This window comes from Fringilla coelebs (assembly GCF_963513975.1).
Source record: "Fringilla coelebs genome assembly, chromosome: Z".
Taxonomy (NCBI): Eukaryota; Metazoa; Chordata; class Aves; order Passeriformes; family Fringillidae; genus Fringilla; species Fringilla coelebs.
In genome coordinates, this window is record NC_140031.1 from 62,776,078 (window position 1) to 62,799,265 (window position 23,188).

General features: G+C 37.0%; 1 protein-coding gene across 1 annotated transcript in view; it reads right to left on the reverse strand.

Moving 5' to 3' along the window:
* Nucleotides 1-465: 465 nt before the first annotated feature.
* BDP1 (BDP1 general transcription factor IIIB subunit) overlaps nt 466-23,188 on the reverse strand; it is a 52,475-nt gene continuing 29,752 nt past the window's right edge. The window contains exons 26-42 of the mRNA XM_084225908.1: nt 21,718-21,910; nt 20,499-20,716; nt 19,179-19,572; nt 17,049-17,162; nt 16,743-16,779; nt 16,237-16,320; nt 15,369-15,600; nt 14,249-14,406; nt 13,467-13,608; nt 12,707-12,893; nt 11,377-11,437; nt 9,637-9,826; nt 8,092-8,305; nt 7,134-7,176; nt 5,957-6,251; nt 4,445-4,679; nt 466-4,080 (exon numbers count right to left, since the gene is read on the reverse strand). Coding sequence (XP_084082034.1) covers nt 3,952-4,080; nt 4,445-4,679; nt 5,957-6,251; nt 7,134-7,176; nt 8,092-8,305; nt 9,637-9,826; nt 11,377-11,437; nt 12,707-12,893; nt 13,467-13,608; nt 14,249-14,406; nt 15,369-15,600; nt 16,237-16,320; nt 16,743-16,779; nt 17,049-17,162; nt 19,179-19,572; nt 20,499-20,716; nt 21,718-21,910 — 2,926 coding nt within the window. The 3' untranslated portion in view covers nt 466-3,951. The remainder of the gene's footprint in view (nt 4,081-4,444; nt 4,680-5,956; nt 6,252-7,133; nt 7,177-8,091; nt 8,306-9,636; nt 9,827-11,376; nt 11,438-12,706; nt 12,894-13,466; nt 13,609-14,248; nt 14,407-15,368; nt 15,601-16,236; nt 16,321-16,742; nt 16,780-17,048; nt 17,163-19,178; nt 19,573-20,498; nt 20,717-21,717; nt 21,911-23,188) is intronic.

Consider the following 23,188-nt stretch of genomic DNA (forward strand, 5'->3'; position numbering starts at 1 on the left):
GAAAGCCCTTGCCCTTCTTAGAAACTTGTCATACGGACACATCTTTTTAAAATCCAAACCATCTTTGGCCGAGTTTCTCCTTTCCGTGAAAATTTTGCTATTCTTCAGTATTCCAGTTTTACTTTAAGTCAAGGCCCTTATCTTTAGAGAAAGGTAACAGCAGGGAGTCTGATACCTAGTAAATTAAGCTCTATTCTAAAACAAAACCAGGGAACAACGACAATGCCCCTGCTAAACCACGCTCAGCCTGGTCTGTGTGCACCCCAGTGGCGCAGCCCAAACTTCAGCTTTTTCTTTAGTTCACACTTATTAGCTTTGTGGACTTCTAAGTATTTAAAAACTGCATCTGATACATAAAGAAATAGCAACACAGGTAAAAGAAAATAATTTATTCACATAATTTACATACAGAATAGGACTACTTCCTTTGACACAGAAAGCTTATATGTGATGATACACGGCGTCAGACAACTCTACGCAAAGCAGTTTTATGCCACATCTTTGTAAAAATGCTACGCATACGTATGGAGATTTCAACGATATTTTCTTACATCCTTCATCGTTATAAAAGTTCCATACAGAAAACAGAACACAAAATTCTCTTATTTCTATTCAAATTAAATTTGTTCTTTAAAAAAAAAATCCTCTATCAAAGTGCATGTTATTTGCTGCAAGGAAAAAGAAAGCATAGCCCCAATAAACAATGCAGATAAGGCACCATAAATCTTAGTAATGAAGTAGTTGATTTTTTCCCCCTTATAACAAGAATGCAAGCTAAAATGTATGCAACTAAATGTAGAATGATTATCCCCTCAGAACTCACTCAGAAGGTACTCACAGCAATTATTTCATAGCCACTCCCCAAGAATATATTTTTAGACTCTATGAGTGCAACTGATATAAACATGCTAGACATATCAGGAAGTAAACACTTGCATACTTCATATCTACAAGATATACAATACATAGAGTTACATGTATACATCAATGTCTTTCATAATGTTTACAGTAAAACAATATTTAGATAAACATTTCAAGTTAAACGGATTAGGCAAAGCACAAGATACCATCTGAACAGAAACTGTTGTTGGTACTTTTGAGGGTTTTTTTGGTGGGTGAGGTGGGTTGATCAGATGCTTTCAAGTAAGTTACTCTACAATGGGACCACTAGTCCCTTTTCCATCACCTCAGGGAATACTGCTGCTAGTGATATTTCACTGGCAGAGCTAATACACCAATTTGCAGTAACAGTAGCTTTTTTCTGTATTTCTCCTCTCTGACAAAAGTTTAAAGGTTCCTTCAGAAGCTTTGCCAACAACTTCTGAAAAGAAAAAACATTCTCAAACTTCATTGACTATTTCAAAATTAACTACGTATTTATATTATTTACCTGCCAGTAAAGGATTACCCAGTCCAAACCTGATGATAGGTTTTTTTGAGAACATATACAATACCATTTAAAAATCAGTTTCACCTTCATAATAAATTGCTCTGCAAAAGTACCTGCAAGTATTAAGTAATGGGAAAAAATTTAAGACTACTCAAGCTCATACAAACAGGAGTTTCAGACTAAATATTGACTCTTTCAGTGACCACCTAACTTTGAGAGTGCATAAACCTAATTACCTCACCCAGACAAATTTCTTGATGAAGTAAATAAAAACTTAAACTAAAATCTAAAGCTAAATCAGAATTTTATGGCAAGTTACAGTACAAGCAGACATGCACATAAGAAAACCCTTTTAATTCAAGTCCTTCAAAGCAGCAAATCCTCAGAAATTACATTATATAGTCATGGTTTAAATCCAATCTCTTTGTGCTACTTTGGACAGGGGAAACTGAGGAAGTCAGTAAATATACAAACAACTACACATAAGGAGAAGAAATTGTATCTATAGCTTTGTTTTCCAATTTAGAAGAAAATTTGTATTTATACTAGGAATATATCAATCTCCTAGGAATATATCAATATACTAGGAAACATCAATCTCCTCCTCCAAGTGATAAAAAAAGTTGCAAACATTAACCTTGTGTTATCATCTTTTAGCAAAGTGTGGTTTTAAATTTTCAACATTTTTTAAAGGAAAAAATTGGGCTTTTCAGGTTACAGTCTTTTAAATTATGTGGTTAAAAAACTCTTACAAAAATATGTAATTTGGAGATTCAAATAAAAACACCTGCAGTGCTTGACATATGTACGTATGTATTTACTACACTACTTCCAGTATTTGCATTCTGATCTTCAGATATTACATTATACCCAAAAGGTTAATTCCTCCTTCTAACGTAACATACTTCACAAAAAGAAGTAAAGAACTTTAATAGTCAGTACACTAAGAAGCTTTAGCATTAAAATGGAAAAGGATACTTGTTGCAAGATTAAACATTATTTCATTGCACTTTTCTGTAGGATAGTCACGCACTCACTATCAGTGTCTAAACAAGTGAAAGCATAAGCCAGCAGTCAGTAAGTAGTCTGGTCCTTTCACATCATTGTAGTGGTTTAGACTATGTCAGCATTTTGAGAATTCCTGGGTTGCTTCAGAAAGAATCCATTTCATCTTCACAGCATTAATTAACAACACGTCCTAGGGTGACTTTATGATGCTTGTATCCCCAATCATCTGTTCTGTTTATACTGGATATTAAGTTTTGCACCTTTAAGGCTGGTTCCGAGAGCGAAGGGGAAGAGACGAAGCGTAGAGCTTGTTATCAGAAGCTGCACTTGCTCCTCGGCATTCTCTCTTACAGACTGTGTTGTCTGCAGAACAGACAGACGGCAGGAGAGAGCTTTCCTTTGCTTTTGGTTAGGTTTTAGCTAGCTGAGGCAGAGAAGTTTCCTGGACTGTGCCTTTCCTTTTTTTTTGGGAACTGATCAGCCTTGTTCTGGACCAAAAACCCAGAAAAACATGGGCATCTCACACCTGTGGCCCACTGGAGCCCAGGACACGGCATTTTCCAGCAGAGGAGGAACTGGTAACAGAGCAAATGAGCTGAGCAACACCCCAAGGAAAGGACTTCCTGAATTTGCCATCTCTTCAGAACAGCAAGAGGTTTTATTGTTTAGTATTGTTCATTTTTTTAATGCTTGTGAATACTTTTCTTGTTAAATAAACAGGTTTTTTCTACTTTTCTCCAAGGAAATCTTTCCAAACCAGTTGGGGGAGGGGCCACTTGAATCTGCTTTCTAGAGGGACCCCTTTGAAAATTTCCTCCCAAATTTGCCCTAAACCAGGACAAATACATTTTTTTGGTGCCCAACATGTGGGTCAAGAAAGTGAAAAAACCCTCTACTGATTGCATTTTGGTTCTACTTACTCTGCATTGAGATGAAGCAGTCAGTAACCATGTTGCTTGAATTCATAATGCCTCTCTGGCTGGAAGCCTTAACCTGTCTCTGGTCCCTAGGCTGTTTTGAGGGTTTAATACCTTTCTGGTCCCTAGGCTTCCTTTGTTATCTGGAGATAGATCCAGTATTTGCCTAACATGTAGCTTTTATAGTAGAGGGGCATGGATTTGAGTTGCTATTGTGCTGGGCTCAGTGATAATGGTTTATAGGGAGTTTTCATAGGTATTGGAGCTTGTTCAAGATATGTTTGATTTATGGCTTCTTTGTTCGACCCCGCATCTGAGTTCCAGTAGCATGCTTTGGGGGTTTATTAAACCTACTTCCAGTTTGTTAAAGGAGGAGCAGGAGATGAGGCTTTTCAGCCTTTCCTTTCCATCTTCTCCTTTGAATCTGTTATGTCACTTTTGGAGAATGTTCAGTTTCCCCTGAATGTTAAAGAGATCACTTTCCTGTTATTTTATCTGGTACTGTTATTGCTGGCTGACATTAAGTGTGCCATAATGAATATCAGAACAAATTGTAACTTTTAAAATACTCTTTTCTTGTTGCAGTATATTCCGTGATCCCAGGTTTTTATAAAACCTCTTTATATAACCTATTTGCTATTCTGAATCATCCACTTCCATAAAGATGTCACTGAAAAAGTACTCAGAGATTTTGGTTGGCTCTCCTTCCTTCTCTTGATCTTTAGCACAGAGAGGTGGCTTCTCAGATGAGCTGTTACTTGGAACCTGAAAAAACAAGAAAACGTTGCTCTTAACAGTCTTCATCAGTGTGTATGCGTAAATATATTTACATATATATGCACATGAGCTATTTGTAGGGGTATTTTATTTATGTAGGAAGCTTTGACCAGAGGGAAAAAAAATATTAGAGTTTACTGAAAATGAGAAATAAATAGATATCCATGCAGAGAAATATCAACTTAGTTCCCTTACAAGCTTCCTGAACATGCACAAGTCAGAATTTGTCAACTGGAACAGATACCAGACTCAAAACATGAATGCTACACACCCATCTACTCACTCCCGAAACAACTAATTCTCTATTCTTCACACCTCAGAAATACATGGTTGTTCAAAAGTAAACTCATACCGTAACTGCAGCATCAGCAGCTACATGCTCATGTTCCACAGATGATGAAGTAGAGGGAAAGGAACAAGATTCCCTCTCATCCTTAGTGGATGGAGTGGGTTTCTTTAGACTTCGTTTTGGAGTCACAATTCGTGGCTTTTGGATCTTCCCTCTATTCCCTTTGGTGTCTTCTGCAGATTCAGATTTACTCTTTTTGCAAATTAAAGATAAAAATCCCAACGGTTTTCGTCCACCCCTGTTCAAAACAAGTATAGTCAGGATGTCAGAGGACTGCGCCATAAAAGGAAGATGTAAATAGCATTACAGGAATCCAATTCTATACACAGGAAATAAACAGACACCTACAGGACATACGAAAATTTTAAGGAAACAAACCAAAAAGTCATTCTGAGAAAGACTTTGGTATTACTGAATATTCTGGTACAAGAGTTTTTCTGAACAGTCACAGAGATTCTTGACAATTTTTAAGCCTGAGAACAGGAACCTAATATTTGCTTCTAATCCACAGACCATAACAAGCTACCAGACCTTCAGAGAGTGGTTCTAAGAAGGATGGAGGCGCACTTCTGAAGAACAAACTGAAAACTCTGAGCATCCTTCATGTAATCAATGGAAAACTTGATCCCCAAGGATGGGGCTACAGCAGACCATTGCACCCTACTGCAGGGTTTTAGCCTATTTACAGCAGCAAACCCAGACCAGTGAGCTTATGGAAATCACAGCACTGAGGGAGGTACACAAAGCATTAAATTTTCAGGTTGTTAAGAGTTTCAAATTAGAAAGTAAACTTTAAGGCTAGGATTCTGATGTTAATGCATCACTTATCCAACTGCTGTGGATATCCCAAATATAAATAGACAATATTGGTACTCACACAAGCATAATGAAAAAGTAAATGCAAGATTAGAAGAAGCCAGTGGAGCATTACAATTAAAATAATTAAGCACAGGAGCAACAGAGAACATGAACTCAAAACATTTAAACAAACAGTACAGAAAGCTATAGTTAAAAAATCAATTCAACATACAGGTTAGAGGAATATCCTCTGAGCTGTCAAGACTGAAACTCCTTTGGGGAAATTACTTATGTCAGTTCTAAAAATTCAGTGTGCTCAGTACTGTACCACTAACAAATCTTACTGGCAGGATGAACGCCAAAACAAGTGGGTGGGTATATATGTCACAACATAAGACTTACCTATGGAAAACAACAAATTATCCTAAGTTCCTATCACAGCCAATGGATGCCTGCCTGACAAAAGGCATCTATCATGTCTAAACAGACACACAATATTTCAGTAGTGCTCTTCAGTTGATCTACTAATTTAATGAGTAAAATAATGCAAATTTCAAAGCAGACAGTTTGATGCTTTCTGATTTGCAGGAGAGTATAGATACTGTAACTCTTACCCAGGCAGGTCACAAACAATGGCACTGAAAAGATGGCAACATAGAAACATGATCTTTTTTTTACAGAAAAAGCTGACAAAATATTATTGCAATTACTGCATACCTGAGTAATGGAGTTTTTGAAGATGATGCTGGGCTTCTAGTATGTTCCAACTGTGCAGATTCATGCACATTCTCCTGCTTTCCTTGTCCACTTATTTCTGCTCTTCTATTAGAGGTTACTCTAGACATAACCTCCTCTTCCATTTCAGATGCTGCATTCTCAAGTGGCACATTCCCTAAGCTCTCTGAAGTCTCAAGCTGGCTTCTCTCGGCCAGTTGTGAGATAGACTCAGACACCAATACAGAAGTAAGTACTTTTTCCTTTGCTGAAGACTCTGTTTTTTGAAAAGGACTCCCTGTAAAAGGAGTTGAGAGTCAAAGACATCCATGGTAATACAAGAGCCCAAAAAATGCATTATATTAAAATGGTTTGAACCATTTCAGCAGAAGGGCTGAATTTTTCTTTGGTTTTATTTGTCCATTTATTTTTATGAGTCACCACTATGAATTAAAAGTTCGTGGTCTACTTTTAAAGTCTGTAAGATCATACAGATGTTATGGGAAAAAGCTGGTAGAAGTGCAGTTTTAAATTTTACAGCACACTCTCCAACCCTCTCGTCCTTTATTAGCACTCCACAGAACTTAGTCTAGTCACCTAGCTGTTTAACCTTCTACAACTTCCCTTAGAAGCCTTTTCCAGAGGCAAAATTATAGTTCACCAAGCCCTTCACCAGCTCAGATAATGAAGACTGCATTATCAGCAGTTCTACTTTTTCTCTGTTTCTTCAGAGGCGGATTAATCTCCTAAACAATTCCATACTTTTTCAGTAAAAATGCAAAAAAACCCAACTATTTTGGCATTGTGTGGTTAAAATGCCAGTTTATACTTTTGATTATTAGTGCTCTTAAACAGGTAGAAATATTTGCTTAAGAGATGATAACATGTTTAGTCAAAAAAACCTCTTAAATTTCACCAATAAACCAGCTACAGCAATGCTTTTAAAACCATTATTAAATAACCAACATTTATGTCATTCAGCACACCTAGTTTTAGCAGAAAGCATGGAATGGTGGTATTAATGTAGTACCAGGAAAACTTGTTTCTACTATTGTGTTATATGGCCTTAGACAGAATTATTTAGCATGACAACCAGTATTAAGTTGTGATGTGTTTACAGTTTATTGTGATGTGTTACACAGTTCAATATACTTTGGTTTACAAGTTTACATGTACATACCAGAAATTATCACTGGCACATCTGTGGATTTAACTGAATAACCCTGTATTTAAAAAAGAAAAAAAAAAAAAGAGTGTTTTTTATTGCTCTCAATACAGAAGAGACAATGAAGTTGATAGTCTCATATCACACATGCACAGTTCTAAGAGAAGGACTGATACAGAAGACAGTGCAGCATCATCCATCCTTTAACTCATTTCCTAAGAGGCTTTTCACGGTGTTCTTATGACAAATTACTCAAGACAAGGATATTGAGATAAGAGATCAAAGGAGGAAGAAGATTGTTATCCATCCCTTCCTAGAAAAGCTCTCTGAATCATCTGGGGAATTACCATCCATTCCTACACCAAGGTACAGTTTACAATCTTAGCCTACTTACAAAGATCGATGGTAGTTGCTACCATAAGCTTGGTGATATTGTAAAAAAGCACAGAAGGATGCTGGAAAGATGGTTGCTTGTTTTCACTGGCAGTTTGCTCTTTTAAACTAGTACCTGCTATGTTAAGAATCAATAAGGACATTTCTATCTAACAGCTTCTTCATGTAACAGACACAATGCAGATTCAAAACATTATTCAGTGTACCTAGACATCCTGCCAGTCATCCAACATACCTCCAGAGTTTCCTCTCCTCCCATTAATGCCTTTGTCATAAGGGTGATGCAGAATGAACCAAGTAAGACATATTACCAGTCTGTCTACCAGGAAGTCTAATTCAAAAACACCTGAGAGCCTACAGATTCTCAAAAAACCTTAATAATAAATAAACACCCAAAACCTGTTGAAGATCTAAAAAGTAAAAGCAATCTATAGGTGCTGATTTTCCTTTTAAGTTGTATAGGCATATATAGCACATATTTAAGCAAGAGACACCATTAAAAAATAAACCTAATTAAAATGCTCAAGTATGTGTTATGCATCTACCCCATGGATGAAAACTCACCAAATTATGATCTCACCTTGTAATTGGTTCCCAGGTTATTTTCCACTGCAACACTAGATGGAGTTTTCTTGGAAGGAGGAAAATCATTCCCTTCAAGCTCAGGAGCCAACCGCTTTTGAGCTGTCTGCAACTTTGGAACAGGGTCTACAGCACTCTCTAGTTGTTTGGCTTCCATACTGCTGTTTAAAGGTCCAGCAACCTTACACGCTGCAGTTGTCAAGGATCCAATACTGTTTATATATATAAAGTCATTATTGTGGCAGTACAAGAAGCTAAAATTCACTTCGTATAAGGTTTCTGTATGGAAAGTACACACAAATCTCTGGTGATACTCTCTCTAGCTTAATGTCAATGTTAACTTCAAATGTACTACCAGGAAACAATTTGTTGTGTCATCTGGAGTTAGTTTCTGTAGTCATATTGAATTTAGTTTAGCTGCTCTATTTGAACTCCACTTTTTTGTCTTTTCATACAATGCAAAAATATAAGAACCTGTTAACTACCCTAGAAAAATGCTAAAATACAGTATTATTTATCTGCACAGGTGAACCCCCACGTGCTGTATGGTCTCTAAAACATACAGACATTTATAAGACATACAGAGAAGCAGCAGAGACTAGGAAAATATGGTAAAGCTATACAGGAACAGCAAGACAGAACATGTACTCTAACTCAGCCTGTCAGCAATTTTGTTTATCATAAGTAGTTCCACAGGAGTTAGAATTATTACACTGTGTAGCCAGCATTCTCCACAATTATGTGGAATTGCATCACACTCTAGTTATGATCTGAGGACTTTCATTAATATGGTATTAGGGTTTGCAGGTTTTTTACTACTTTGCAACAATTCCATTTTTCATAATGTCTTTTTCCGTTGTTGGTTTTTTTTTCTCCCAAATGGACTAAGAGATTTAGTTCAACTGTAATGCTGACATAAAAATTTTGTTACACTGCATTCAGAGGTACTCTTTGCAAAAGAAATTCAAACCCTTTTGGATTGCAGTAGACAAATCAGCTATTATTCTTTGGAGTAATTAATTAGTTTGTGTTTTCATCTTGTCTGCCTTTTAAACAGCAAATTCAAGACAATAAGAATTTACATCACTATTTATCATGTTTTCTAGAAAACCATCTACATGAAAAATCTGGGAGAGCAATAATAAACACCTACTCTACAAAACTGTTAAAGTACTGTTAAACACAAACATGCTTAGATTTTTTTAATTTCAATTGCTTTGCATTGTAAGTATCCATAAGGCAGAGTAAAGCTCAAGCTGGGCAAATTACTTCTACTAAAAAGGAAGACTCTACTCTGAAGGGTAAATCAGAATTAAGATGACACCAACATCTCAGCTAACCTTAATGCTAAATTTAAAATACCTATAGAATCTTCCTCAAATTGAATTAGAGCCCTTTTTGCTTTCTTAACTCTCTAGCCATCCGTCAAAATTACTTCCTCTTGCATTTCTTCTTTTGAGAAGTTCTAATCTGTACTACACAGACAGAGAACAATCAAGGTACACAAAAACTGTTTCACTTTGACAAAAAAGAAATCATTTACCTCTCCACTTCAGTCACAGTTGTTTCACTTGCATTTATTGGGCTGAGAAGTATTGGGGCTGGTAGTACTGGTTCTGAAGTTTGTTCCACCGCAGTAGATGCATCAAACTCTTTTGAGCCAGCTGGGATTTCCACCAATGTTAAAATGAATGTCTGTTCTTCCTCTGGACATCTGTGATCATCGTTCCCTACTATAAATTTTTCAGGGAAATAAATAACAAAAAAACCCTATTAATCAAATATTAAATGATGCTGTTCTCTTCATGTCCTCCCTACACAGTGTACTGAAATTTTAGGCATTCATTTCTCCATGGAAAAAGGCACTGGACATATTCTTTAGACAATAGGCTTCCTGACTTCCTAGATGAGATACACATCATCATCTCCTGGTGCTTATTCACTGCAGAGGAATTCTGATTACCATTTAGAATGAGGAATATTAAAAATGCCTAGTAATAATGAAGATTTTAAAAGGGTGTTCTAGCATTAAAGAGCAATTTGCTGTTTAATTAAACTTATGTCATGGTGGTCAAGTGGCCCTCTGTCTTTAATTGCAACTCTCAGGTATTAAGAGTTGCTTTTTTAAATGGCAGATGTCTACAATTTTGAAGGTAAGCACAGGATTTTTCCCCTCACTGCAGACTGGCAGAACAGGATCTGAGAAGCATAGTCTTGAATTTAATAGATGAAAAATAGAGATAATTTAATCAACAAGCAGATATTAACAGATAGTTGCCAGCTGCCACCTGTTAGAATTTAAGGAACAAACATCTGTAAAGTTTTCAAAAGATGGAAAACAGCAATGGTACTACATTATTTAAGACAGCTCTCAATGAGGTAAAGCTGTTATTCCAACCTCAGTTTGCTTGGATTCTTCATCTAATTAAACATGGTTTAAGATGCTTCACCCCAAGATTCTTGCAATAATAGAGGGTAATAATCTGTTCCAATAGGCAACAGATGTCTAAGAAGAAGTATTAGCCTGATCTTTTGCAGAAGCTCATGAGTTACAGTTTTGGACTGCAGTTTCTACATAAAGTAAGTATTCTGGGTTTCTGTCACTGTGACTATCCCCTATGTTAGACAGAAGTGCTCCCAAACCAACCATTTCAATTTGTTCTAGGGAACAGCAGACACCACCTTCGTAACTTTCATCATACTTGATCAGTTAGGCATTAATCTGTTGACTCAGTACAGCTAAAGAAGGAAGTTTGATTGTTTACACATCCCCTCTTCTTCTTTCCCTCTGCTCCACACTTGCACAGTACTGCCCTCCTACTCACAGAACTCTGACAACAGCATTCACTTGATAACTTCATGAGCAACTACAGCTCATTAAGCCAGTGGAAAACTACAGAATTTCTCACCCTCTGTCATGTTCAGTTTTTGCTGGGTAAGCCAGAGAGGCATAAAGGACTCTAAATAGGGTAAGCAGCAGGAGCTCTCAACAGGGCAAAAAGAGCAAGTTTCCCTTCCACTGATACTTCAACTTTATGAAGGGCTATTCAAATAGTTCTCAAGTCTAGTTACTATTAATGAAATGTAAAGACAAGCGGCTAGGGAGGGGAATGTCATTATGCTGTGAATCATTATTTGTGTTAATGGAATAGATTGATTAATCGTGTCAATGAAAATTTTAATTTTTTTAAAATTAAAAGTTTAGGGTTTCAATTCATCATTCAGTAAGCGCAAGAGAAACAAATGTGGGCTTTTGCTAACTTTGAATATTAGCATATTATACCTGAAGTTTCTTCTGTGCTGCATATGCAATGTTGTTGAGCATCCTGAGTACAAGCTTCATTCTAGAAACAACACAGTTGAAATTAATAAATCTGGAAAATTACTCCAGGAAACAGGAAGAAACAAAGCATGTCAAATGCTGAAGATCCAAAAAATGCAAGCACATCATCATTATTTTATTTGTCAGTTTTCAATTCTAGCTGTTCTAGGCTGAAGAGTATTAGCCTAACAAGGACAAGAAACACTGGGGTAATATAAAATTTATTTGCAGCTTGTTGTCTGTATTGATAGTTTGTCTAATAAAATTTATACTTCCTACAGCACAATTCTGTAAGAGATGATTCACACAATAAATTGTTCAGTGGCACTAAGAAAGTAGATTCCTACAACTCTTAACAAACCCCTGAGTGCCAAATAAAAACATGAAACTCTACAGCTCATCTATCCCTTTCCTTCTACAGCCTGTCCCTTTACTAAAAACAGGAATGAACTGAACCAGCTGATTGAACCAGCTCTACTGCAAGCTGCCTTTTCTCATACTCTCTCTGCCAGGCCTGTAAGAGCAACATCATTCTTGAACATTGTCCTAACATGAAATCAGCCTTGACACAGCAACCTGCTGCACTTGGGAAACAAGCTTCTATGCATCAGCTGTTCCAATGTAACTACATGCTCACTGATCTCAGACAACACTAGAAACCCTGGGGAACTGCAAATGAACCTTTGTCTCATGACAAAAATAAGGTAACTGTCATTTATACTAGAACACGGACATGCAAGCCACTGCAAAGAAATGAATGTGAAAGACATATTGTTTATCCACGACTACATACATGAGGATGATATAAATGATATAGACATATGTAAAAATATGCAAAATTTCTGTATATCATGTAATAATATGCATGTAAACCTCTTAATTGTTTTTTTTAATAAATGAGAAAGAGCACAACAAAGAATGCAGTTTGTTTTGCTCCATCCAAGAAGTAGCCTTTTAACTTCATTTTAATGTAAACAAATATAACAGTAAGAGGTCACACTGAATGGATACAAGAACCCTAGGTAACTTCTTCCATCAAGACCTCTTAAAAATTCTCCCAATTTTGCTAATGTGCATTACTTATTGCTGAAACGTTCTAAACAGAGTTTGCAAAGATTAAGTTTGTCTGAAAGATTGATTGGATATGCCCCTGCGAAAAAACAAGTTTCATTTACTAGCTGAAGTACCAGGTGTTTAGAACTGTTGAGTATATTTGCACTGAAAACCTCTTCCTTTACAGAATTTCAAAATCTGGGCACTTCTGGACTGTAATTAAGTTCTTGTTCTTTACCTGAGTAAAGTTGACTGTACATATATGGTGTTCAAGAGGACAAGGACTCTGCTCAGACAGTTCATCCACAGAACTTGGATTTGGACAATCTTCTAGTCCAAGGTGTGATTTTTCAGGTTTTGGTGATGGAGTTAGATGTCTTAAATCTCCTGAATTTCCACAAGGATCTCTTATCTGCTTTTCTATTCTGCAAGGTATGTATCTAGTTAATTTGAAACCAGATGAACATACGTTGTGCAAATGCTAAATTCTGTGTTACAATGTATTTAATAGGAATAATATGTAATTAAAGGGAAACAAAGTGCCTCTTTAAAGACTACATCATTGTACTAAACAGAATGCATCATCTTTGAATAAATCTCCATAAAGACTTTCACAGAAAGGCCTCTCTAATTTCACTAATGGAGACACTCCTACTGAAAGTAAGACCAAGCTGGAAGCCTTATAAGCTCATTAACATTTCTAAATTAATCAACTCATTAACATTTCCTTGCAGTTTCATGAAAGACAGTTAGGCAGCAAGGTAATTACTAAGTTCTGAAATAGCAAACAGAAGTTAATGTTCTATCTCTAAAAACTGTAGCACAACATGTAAGGGAGAAAAACCTGAAGTCTAAACTGTACACTATCTGTATTAACACAGACACAGTGTCTGTGAGCACACTTTTTCCATTACAGTTGCATACTACACCTGAACTTCAGCTGCATTTTTTAAGAGAAAGTAGGAATAAAGTCAGTATTAAATGAGGAATCTTCTTACCTCTCAGTTTTGTCTACTTGCTTGGTAAGTTCCATACTTCCAGATGTAAAGTCATGATGAACTGAAGAATCACCTGCAGCTTGTCTGATTTGTTCTGGTTCCACCTTCTGCATTTCTGCATTACCCCTCAGGGTTGTAGGATCTAAGTTTTATAAAAATAAAAATTCAAATATTGTAATATTGTCTTTTCAGTCTGCAGGTGTGTGTATATATATATACATATTTGTATTACTTTTTATTTATAATCTTGTATAAATTAAAGTTTTGTAGTATGTTTATATAGACACATATGCATGAATGAGTGCACATGAATACTTGTGTCTTACACAAATAAGGCATATACACATATCTCATCTTGCCTTTCCTATTTTGCCAGTGGCATGAAGACAATTAAAAGTTTGAAGACTACCTTTTTTGCAACTGCTTTAAGAACAGAAAGCCAGTTCTATCTCCTCTTCTACTTTTAATGTGAGGAAAAGACAGTAATAATAGAAAAAAGTACACTGTATTTGACTGTATTTCTGTAATTGGCAGTCCAGTAATTTAGGTGCCTTCCAGGTATTTTAATACCCGCAGAAAAAACCTGCTATTCAAAATTCACTTAATTTCATACTGAAAGGTATTCTCATGTATAAAACAATATCCCAAATGGGTACCCAATGTTACAAAGGTGATGTTTCATCTGTGAACATGAATGGAAAGTGAAGACTTTCAGCTTTGTTTCATTTCATGAACAGATGTGAATATCATTTTCAGAGCCCTAGGATAAGAAACAGGCTTACCAGTTCGAATTTGCTCTAGTTGTTCCACAAGTACATTTGCATTAAGTATCTCCTGCATTATGTTTTCATTGGACCTCAATATTGCAGAGGTTGGCTCAGGCTCCAGGTGTTCGCCTCCTGTCGGTCTCATACTACTCACCATAGGCAAAGAGCTACCACTACAAGTAAAAGGAAAGATGTCATCAAGAGAATCCCTGAAGTTAGTGAAGAGAAGATATAAGAAATATGGGGTAGAACAGACAATGACCACCTGAAATGCAGGCTGCAACTGCCAGAGAAGACAGAAAACTACCCAGTAGGATAAAAAAAAAAAAATCATCTGTGAATTGAAACAGACAGGTATACTGCAAACTAGTATGTCTATAATGTAAAGGAATTTAAAAAAAAAAGGAAAATTGAAATGTTTAAGTAAGAGGAGAAGATCAGAAATCTAAAACATATGACATAGAAGTAAGTTCTAGTTTAATAATATAATTAAACTGGATGCAAAATAAATTATCTTGGATTAAGATTTTTCAAAGAGCATAATCTCATACTTTGTTCAAGCAGTCAACAAGTTAAATACTCTTTAAAATAATACATGATCACCAGCAGACATTTCTCTGGGGAAGTGTCCCACTAAGCTGTCTTGTAATTCACAAATGCAAAAATTATTAATGATCATTCACTAAAACCATAATAATGGAAGATCAACTGATTTCTTGTCATCTCTTTGCTCTAAAACTTTGATCTACATCCCCACAGCACCAGTGACACTTAAGCAATTTGCCTTGGTCTGATTAACTGTAGAGAACTTTGCAAGAAAGAGCTTGATAATTAAGAGTGATCCAGTACATCATTCGTTTGCATTTTTTTTTGTTCCCCTCTTCCCTGAGTAAACTTAATTTCATGAGAGAAAAAACAGTTGTAGATACCCAAAATTACATACAAACACTTCATGAAAGTAGTAAGAAAGAGATGAGAGGAGTTTTTGCAGATTACATACTAAATTACATAAATGGAGAAACCTTTACTTAAGCAAGACTGCTTGCAAATTGATAAAAATGCCAGAAAGAACCTAGCAAAAGTAAACAGTGCCAGAGGATCTCTCTCACTAAAGAAAATGAAGTAGTAATTTAACCTGGTATCAGTAGCATCCATCTCTGAATATTCTTCTACACCTATTCTTGCGCCAGTGATTTGATGCTCTACATTGATGTTGTTTCCATCCTCAGAAGGCACCAATTCCTTGACAGAAGTGTCTGAAGCAAGCGAATACTGACTAGAAGTTCTATTTTCTTTGGAGTAAGTGTGACTTACAAGGCTGTGAGCCATGTCCAAGTCATCTTGAGCAGGTAACATATGTGTCTGTTCTGGTTTTAACAATAAACAGAATGGGAAAATTTCATTTAAAACACTCAGGTTTGGCATGTATATAAAGCTATACAACTTCAAGCCTCATTTAACAAAGTTTGTATTCTCCAAAGACATGGATTCAAATCACAGATAAACACAGTCCTATGAGAACACTTTTTGCAGTAAGAACACAATAACTAACATTCAGCAAATGAAAGCAGATAATAAATGCTACACAAAATCTATAACAAACCCACGTAATTTCAGGTTGTAGCTAGTTAGGATGTAAAGGCTATGCTTTACATTAAAGGTCTGAAAAGATCACTGAAAGTTACAGTCATTTGAGCTTGATCCCTTTTGTCCAGTTTATATGCACAGATCAATTTAAATATATGCTCCCTAAAAGGTCACAGAAACAACTTCCTAGCAGTGATACAGTTGGCAGTATTCAGTAGGGCGTCTGCCTCTTTCCAGCCAGCCTGCATTTGCTGAACTCACTGTGTTACAATGCAACAGGACTGAAAGCATAAAAGACTCTTGACCTCCTGCTATGCAGCAGCATGTGGAAGAGCTTTGCAGCCACTGCTCCATCCCTCCTTAGGTGGACCCAGAAAGCACAAGAGCAAGGCTTTGTCCCATAAATCAGATCATACCTTCAGTACTTGTTTTTAACTGGAAATTTGGATCACCCATTGCAAGTAAAGTCATAGCAGCTTCAGTGCTTCCATCGTTAATTCCTGTGAAGTTGTTCACACACATTAAAAGTCACAACCACATGAATCAGAAATCCACTTACCCATATTCAAAATCTGACACTACTACCAATACAGTGAAGTACATATTTTTTTAATTGGCCTTATTTAAGAATCAAAATGCTTGTAGACAAGCAGCTATTCTCATCCAGCAAAATCAAACTACAGTTAAAACACTGAGCAGTAACATGCCTGCCTTTAAGGGTGTATTGGATACAGGTGGCAAGGTGTTGGCAGCAGGGGCCTGCCCTGGACACGGCCAGCTCCAGCTGACCTACTGCAGGACACAGCTGAGCCTGTCAGCCAAGATGGTGACACCTTTGGAAACATATTTTAAGAAAGGGGGAAATGTGTATATCGGTAGCAAGTTAACAAGAAATACATAAGCAAGATTGTTTCATATCTACCTTTGTCCACATCTGGATTTTCGTGTATGATTGTTTCCTTAAATACAAAGAAAAACAATATCAAAGTTTCTATATAAATTGACACCATAACTTTTATTTAATGCTTACATGTAAATTCTGTGCCCACAAGTTACCCTGGTTTTAAGTCTAACAATATTTACTAACAGAGTTTACCCACAGGTGTGCCTCACATTTGTGTGGGACAGGTACCAGTCTAATAAGCTACACAGTTAACATTCAGACATGGCAACAAGCTTTTTGAAATAGCTTTGTATGACCAATGAAACAAACAAAAGACATTCTTACAGTTGTTGAGGTGCTTTCTTCTTCCCTCTGTACTACTGGTTGGATAGAAGCACAAGTAAGACTTTCAGCATCAGTAGCCACCTGCACATCTGGGATATTCACAGATATTTCCAGCTGTAAAAGTAATTTTACAAATATTTCAGTTCATCAGATGCAAAAGAAAATCTGTAAAATGCAAATGTTTATAAACCTCACATATTTAACAGATGTTCAACACCTAGAGAAATGTTTTGCAAAAATCCTACCTTCTGATTTGAGAAGGAAGCAGTGGTATGAACAGAAGGCAGAACAGGTACTGCTACCTGTAGCTAAGTGGAAGCATCAGACAACCTAAGGCCTTGTTTCTAGTCACTCACTTCTCCACTGAACTAAGTTATGCAGCTGAGATCTTTTATAGTGACTGTTTACCTCAAATGGGTCTTCTTAGTTTTTACTCTTTTTATGCTTTTTAAGACTTCAGGATAGAAAAACAGTACAGACTTATTTCCGAAGCAAGATAGGGAATCAATATGCAGACACACAGAAACATACCCACTCACCATTTCACCTATTTTTTTTCCTTCCTCAGCAATGTATTTTCACAGACAATTTCAGACATTTGACATTTTCAGAAATGTTTGCCAGCAAGTTTATGATATTTCCAGGGAAGTTCTTACAGAAAACACTGCTCAATCTGGGTTGCTCTCAAAGGCTTGCACTTTACAGACTTTCAACTGACCTATTTAAATTTTACAACAGCTAGGCCCTTGGGTATCTAACCACATTCCTCACTAGTACTCATGTCTCCTGAGTGTTATACTAGGCAACGTATAACACGCACATTACATATACTCCACATCTCTGAAATCAAGGATTCAGTGAAAGCTTCCATTCAGCAACTTTGCTGTCAATTATCATTCTAGAAGTTCCCTTGTGTTTTGACTGATCTTTAAATTATTCTGCTGTTTTTCACCTGGAGAAAGAAACAGTGTGATTCATTCAGGAGACAATAAAAATCATAATTTCAATGGGCAAAGAGAGGAAGAGGACTAGAAATAGTGGTCTGAAAAAAAGCACTAGAAAGCAAAAAAGCACTGAAGTGAATGGAAAGTAGTGGTGACAGGGAAAATAACAGAAAAATGTCTTCCACTGGATAGTGTAAGACTTAAGCATGACACAAATGGTATGAAATAAAGAATGAAGATTGTGCTGGCCATGACCGGGATGAAGTTTATTTTCTTCATACCAGCCCACATAATGCTGTCTTCTGGATTTTTAATTACAACACAGTTAGTAACACACCAGTGGTTTTGCTATTCCTGCCCAGCTCAACGCTTTTTTCCTATTCTTTTACCCAGCAGGAAGGCCAGGGTTAAGCAAGAGGTCAGGAAAGCACACAGCTAACACAGCTGACCCAAGCTGATCAGAAGGGAATTCTGTACCATGACACACTCAGCAATAAAAGCTGAAAGGAGGGAGAAGAGGAAGCCATTTGTGTTTAGGGCATTCATCTTCCAAAGCTACTCTTACACAGACCGAGGTCGTGATTTCCAGGAACTAACCTGACAATGGAAAGCAGCAAACAAATTCCTTATTTTGTTTTTCATTTACATGCAGCTTTTTCCTTCATGTATGTAACTGTCTTTATAACAACAGAGAAATCTTCTTGCCTTCCTAATATCTCACTGTCCCACAGGAAAAGGGAGTAAGCAAGCAGATATGTGTGTCTGGCTGCTGGTCAGGTCAGCCTACCTGACAGTTAAAAGCTTCTTGGCAAGGGGGACATGACATACAGAAACATTCTCCTCATACCCTCATTTCCTAACATTCAAATATGAAATTGAAGTGCTCCATTTGATCCATCCTGGGCCTCAAAACACAAGGATGAGCATCGAGTCTGGGCCTATATTCAATCCCAATAAACAGACTGGTGAATTCCCTGCAGACCTATATACAGTTTGAAAATATAATTGCATAACTGGACTTTAGGCTGATGCAGTATTAAGTTCAAAACCAAGTGTATGCGCTACTCTGAACACCATTCTTAACTAGAACTTGGATAAAACCCAAATACCCAGAGACACAATTAGAATAAAATCTTTTCAAACAATCAGAACAAAATTACATATGCAGAACCCAGCTACACAGTACCTCCTCCACAGTTTCCTGTATCTGCATACGAATTGGTTTTGGAGATCGAAGACCTATAGGAACAAACGCTGGAGCCTTGTTTACTTCCTCTGATGCAAAGCATTCATCTTCATCATCAAGCTCAAATTCATCTGCCTCCTCATCCTCCTCCTCCTCTTGAGAAGCCCGGAGGGTGACAAAGGTTATCTTTGAACTTCTGGGTTCCTTCCCAGACTTTCTTCTCTGTGTAGTTTTCAAACTTTTGTCTCTGGCAACACTCAGTTTAGCTTCTTGCCTTTGACTCCCCTTCTCACCACAATCAGCCTCACATTCAGAGGCAGAAGAAGTAGCAGTTTTTGGCTCCAGCACATGTTCTGGCAGTGCTGTCTGTTTTGATGATCTCCTGAGCGGCCTTCTGAAGTACAGAACAAAAACAATGAAATCCAAGACCTTCCAAAGAGAGAGATACTACAAATTAAAACAAACCCAATTAAAAAAAAAGCTATCATTGTGACCAACAATGCAACCTATTTACTTCTTATAGTGACAAATAAGCATTTAATCAGAAATTTAAATTCTTCCTGTGTACATAAGATTCTTACTGCAAATATGTATTAAGCAGTTTCAAAATGCTAGAAATGTTCACAATTAAACTTGCAAGATACACAATTCTTTGATTAGAGAAGTATGAAATCATTTTAATTTTAATCATTTTAAATTTGATGTGGAAGTCACTTTTTAAGTCATAGGAACACTTCCAGCTGTTCTTTTGCTAAAGCTATACTAGAAGCCCCAAACTATGACACTCTAATTGATCAGACTATTGTTTACAAACGGAAACTGTTAGGTGCTAACTACTTATCTGCTTTGGTTTCTCAGACAGCATTCTCTTCAATAATCAGTTACCTACAGTTTCCTCCTTCAAAATCATGGGCACAACCACTCTGAGTACCAAAAGCAATGATAAACTTTTCCCCCAAACATCCTACTTGGTAAACTGGTGGATAGTGGAAACAAATGGTAGCAGAGGAAACTACTAGCACAAAGTTTCTCTTTAGGTTAATCCCACAATCCCTGTGCCCCGAAACATGGATACTCTCATGTCCTGCCCTATAAAATCGGGAATTTCTGTTGAAACCATGGGATAGACTGGTGAGAGTGCTGGCTGTGTTCATTTTATGAGAATACATGCAGAGTAAGAGACAAAGGACCACCTGCACACATCTGCTAAGTTCAGATGGAAGACACAAAAACTGACATGTTGCATGCAGTCACATGACACTATGGCCAATAATTATCAATCAAATGAGTTTGGTTTATAAAGCAAAACAGTTGTTTTACCTTGTGAGATTGCCTGAACGCTTTTCCTGTGAGGTAGAAAGCTGAGAATCATGATCTTGATCTACATGTCTCTCACTCTCTGACGATATCCCCAAAGATTGGAGTGTAATGTCCTGCCTGATTCTCCTATGAGATGTTTCTTCAACATTCTCTGCAAAACTGTGTTTTCCTGTAGCTTCTGAGACGGATCCAGATTCAACTGTACTACTGGCGTTTTCCTGAACAGAGATTATTATTACCATATTAAGTCCCAAACATTTGTAACTGGTTTTGGTGACTTAAAGAACTTAGTTTGAGGATCTTGAGAACCTGCCCAGCTGTCATCTCTGATAACTTAGGACATTTTTTCTCATTGCCTTTAATTCTGCGTTCTATAGCAGAGGTGTCATTAACTGGTATTATCTATAATACTTGAATTCACAGTGCTGCTGGTAGTTAATAAACCAATACCATGCTCAATTTATCAAGTGCAACAACTCTTTAGAAGTTGGAAAGAAGAATAATTTTCTAAAATTACCTACTAATTTAAAGAACAATTTGCAGGAACATTTTTTTTTCCTGCCTTGGGAACAAGGTAGGAAGAAAAAACTATCATACATTATATAAAAGCATTTAAATATTATTCAACATATACACAGACAAACATCAGCAACCACAGTTCTGTCAACTATGGATACTTGACTAAAAGAGTATGTTTACTAAAAGTTTTAGTCATCCATATAAAAAACAGGGGACACCAGATAAACTTGACCCAGTTATCACAGAATTAGAAGCGATGGAACTAGTCTGGGCTAAGTTAGGCCTGCTGAGCAAATTTAAGAAGATCTGAACTTCGTTCACACTCATTTTAATTTCTAAGTATACTAACACAGATTTTAGGTACTATCTGAGGTTAGGTAATTGCCTTAATTTCCATTGTTCAATGAATAACCAACAGTAAATTATTTTTCAACAGTGTTCGTATGTATTCATTATAATGCAAATTTCTGATCATATAAACCATCAAACTTAAGACAACAGTGTATATTAGGTATTTCCACAGGTTTCAAATTCTAATTCGATTTATTCAGCATAGTTTCAAATGGTGAATTAAAAAAAAAATCAAATAATCACATGAACATTTTCCAACCACATACTAGATTTCTGTGCCACCTATCTTTCTAAGATTGGGCAAAAGGATTGAGGTATAACTGGCTCAAAATACATGATCAGCACTTACCCCTGATACACCTGTTTTTAATAACACCAAAAACTCTTCTTCATTTCTCTCAGTATTGTCCTCTTCCCTGTTTCCACACTCTTCAAGATAATCTCTTTTCCTAGTAAGTCTCATTAGGTCTGGTCTCAGGTTCCAATGGGGTTCCGTTCTTCTCTGTTCACTTTCTTCTCCAGAACTTAATTTATCATTGGACCTACAAAAATATGTTTCAACTTTTACTTCTGAAGAACTACAAAGTACACTCTATAAGCTTGGCTTACTATCAGATATTTAGTACTCCTAGCTAGAAATGAAGTTGTGTTTTTTTAATTTTTATTTGCTTAGTTGGCTACATGTAAAAAAACATAAAAGAAGAGGGAGATAATTCATCTGCAGCAGTGGACCTCCTGATTAGTTTTGGGAAAGATTTTAGGAAAGAAAAGAACATTAAGTCAGATAGACTGGAAAGTGTCAGTTATACCAACACAGGTCTCCAAAATTAAGCAGCCATAGGAACACAACATTCACTAATTCCAGTATTCAGGGTTCTACTGCTTTCAAAAAAGATACAATTCTTACATCTGTTCAAACAAGTTAAGATTGGTAAGATAGAAATCTTGGCCTTCTACACTCATGGCTTGAGAAAAAGGAACTAAGAGGGTTATCCAGAAGAATACAATTTAGTCAGCCCTATCTCAGTCCCTGAGAAAGCAATGGAACAACTAAATCTGGAAACTACTTCCAGATACACGAAAAACAACCTAAATTGGAGAAGTCAGCATGGATTAGTAACGGGGAAGTTATGCTTAATCAACTTGATAACATATTTCAATGAAATGACTGGCTCAATAAATAAAGCAGAGCAGTAAATAGCATCTGCCTGGACTCCAATAAGGCTTGTTAATACTGTTGAACACTGTCTCTCCTAACATGCTGATGTCTCTCCTAGCAAGCTCATGAAGTACAGACTGAAAGTACATTAAGAACTGATTGAGTTGTCAGGTTCTGAGGTTTGTGATCAGTGACACAAAGTCCAGTTGGAGACCAACAATCAACACTGATCCCATGGGTTAATACTGTATCAACTTCTGTCCAGTATCTCCACAGAATAATCTGGTTGATGGAGCAGAGTGTAACCTCAGCAAGTTGGCAGATCAGGCAAATCTAGAAGAAGTGCTTCCCAAGGACACAGACAGCCAAAGGTTATACTGGCCTCCAGAGGGACCTGGCGAGGCTGGAGAAGTGGGCTACGGGAACCTCAGGAAGTTCAGCATGGGGAGATGCAAAGTCCTGCACCAGGCGAAGAACAACCCAAGGCACCAGTGCATGCTGCAAGCCACCCGGATGGAAAGCAGCTTTGCAGAAAAGAACCCAACTGTCCTGGTGGTCTCTGAGTTGAACGTGAACCAGGAAAGTGCTGTGGCTGCAGACACCTGGGCTGCAGCAGGAGAAGTGTTGGCAGCAGGCCAGGGGAGGGGATCCTTGCCCCTTG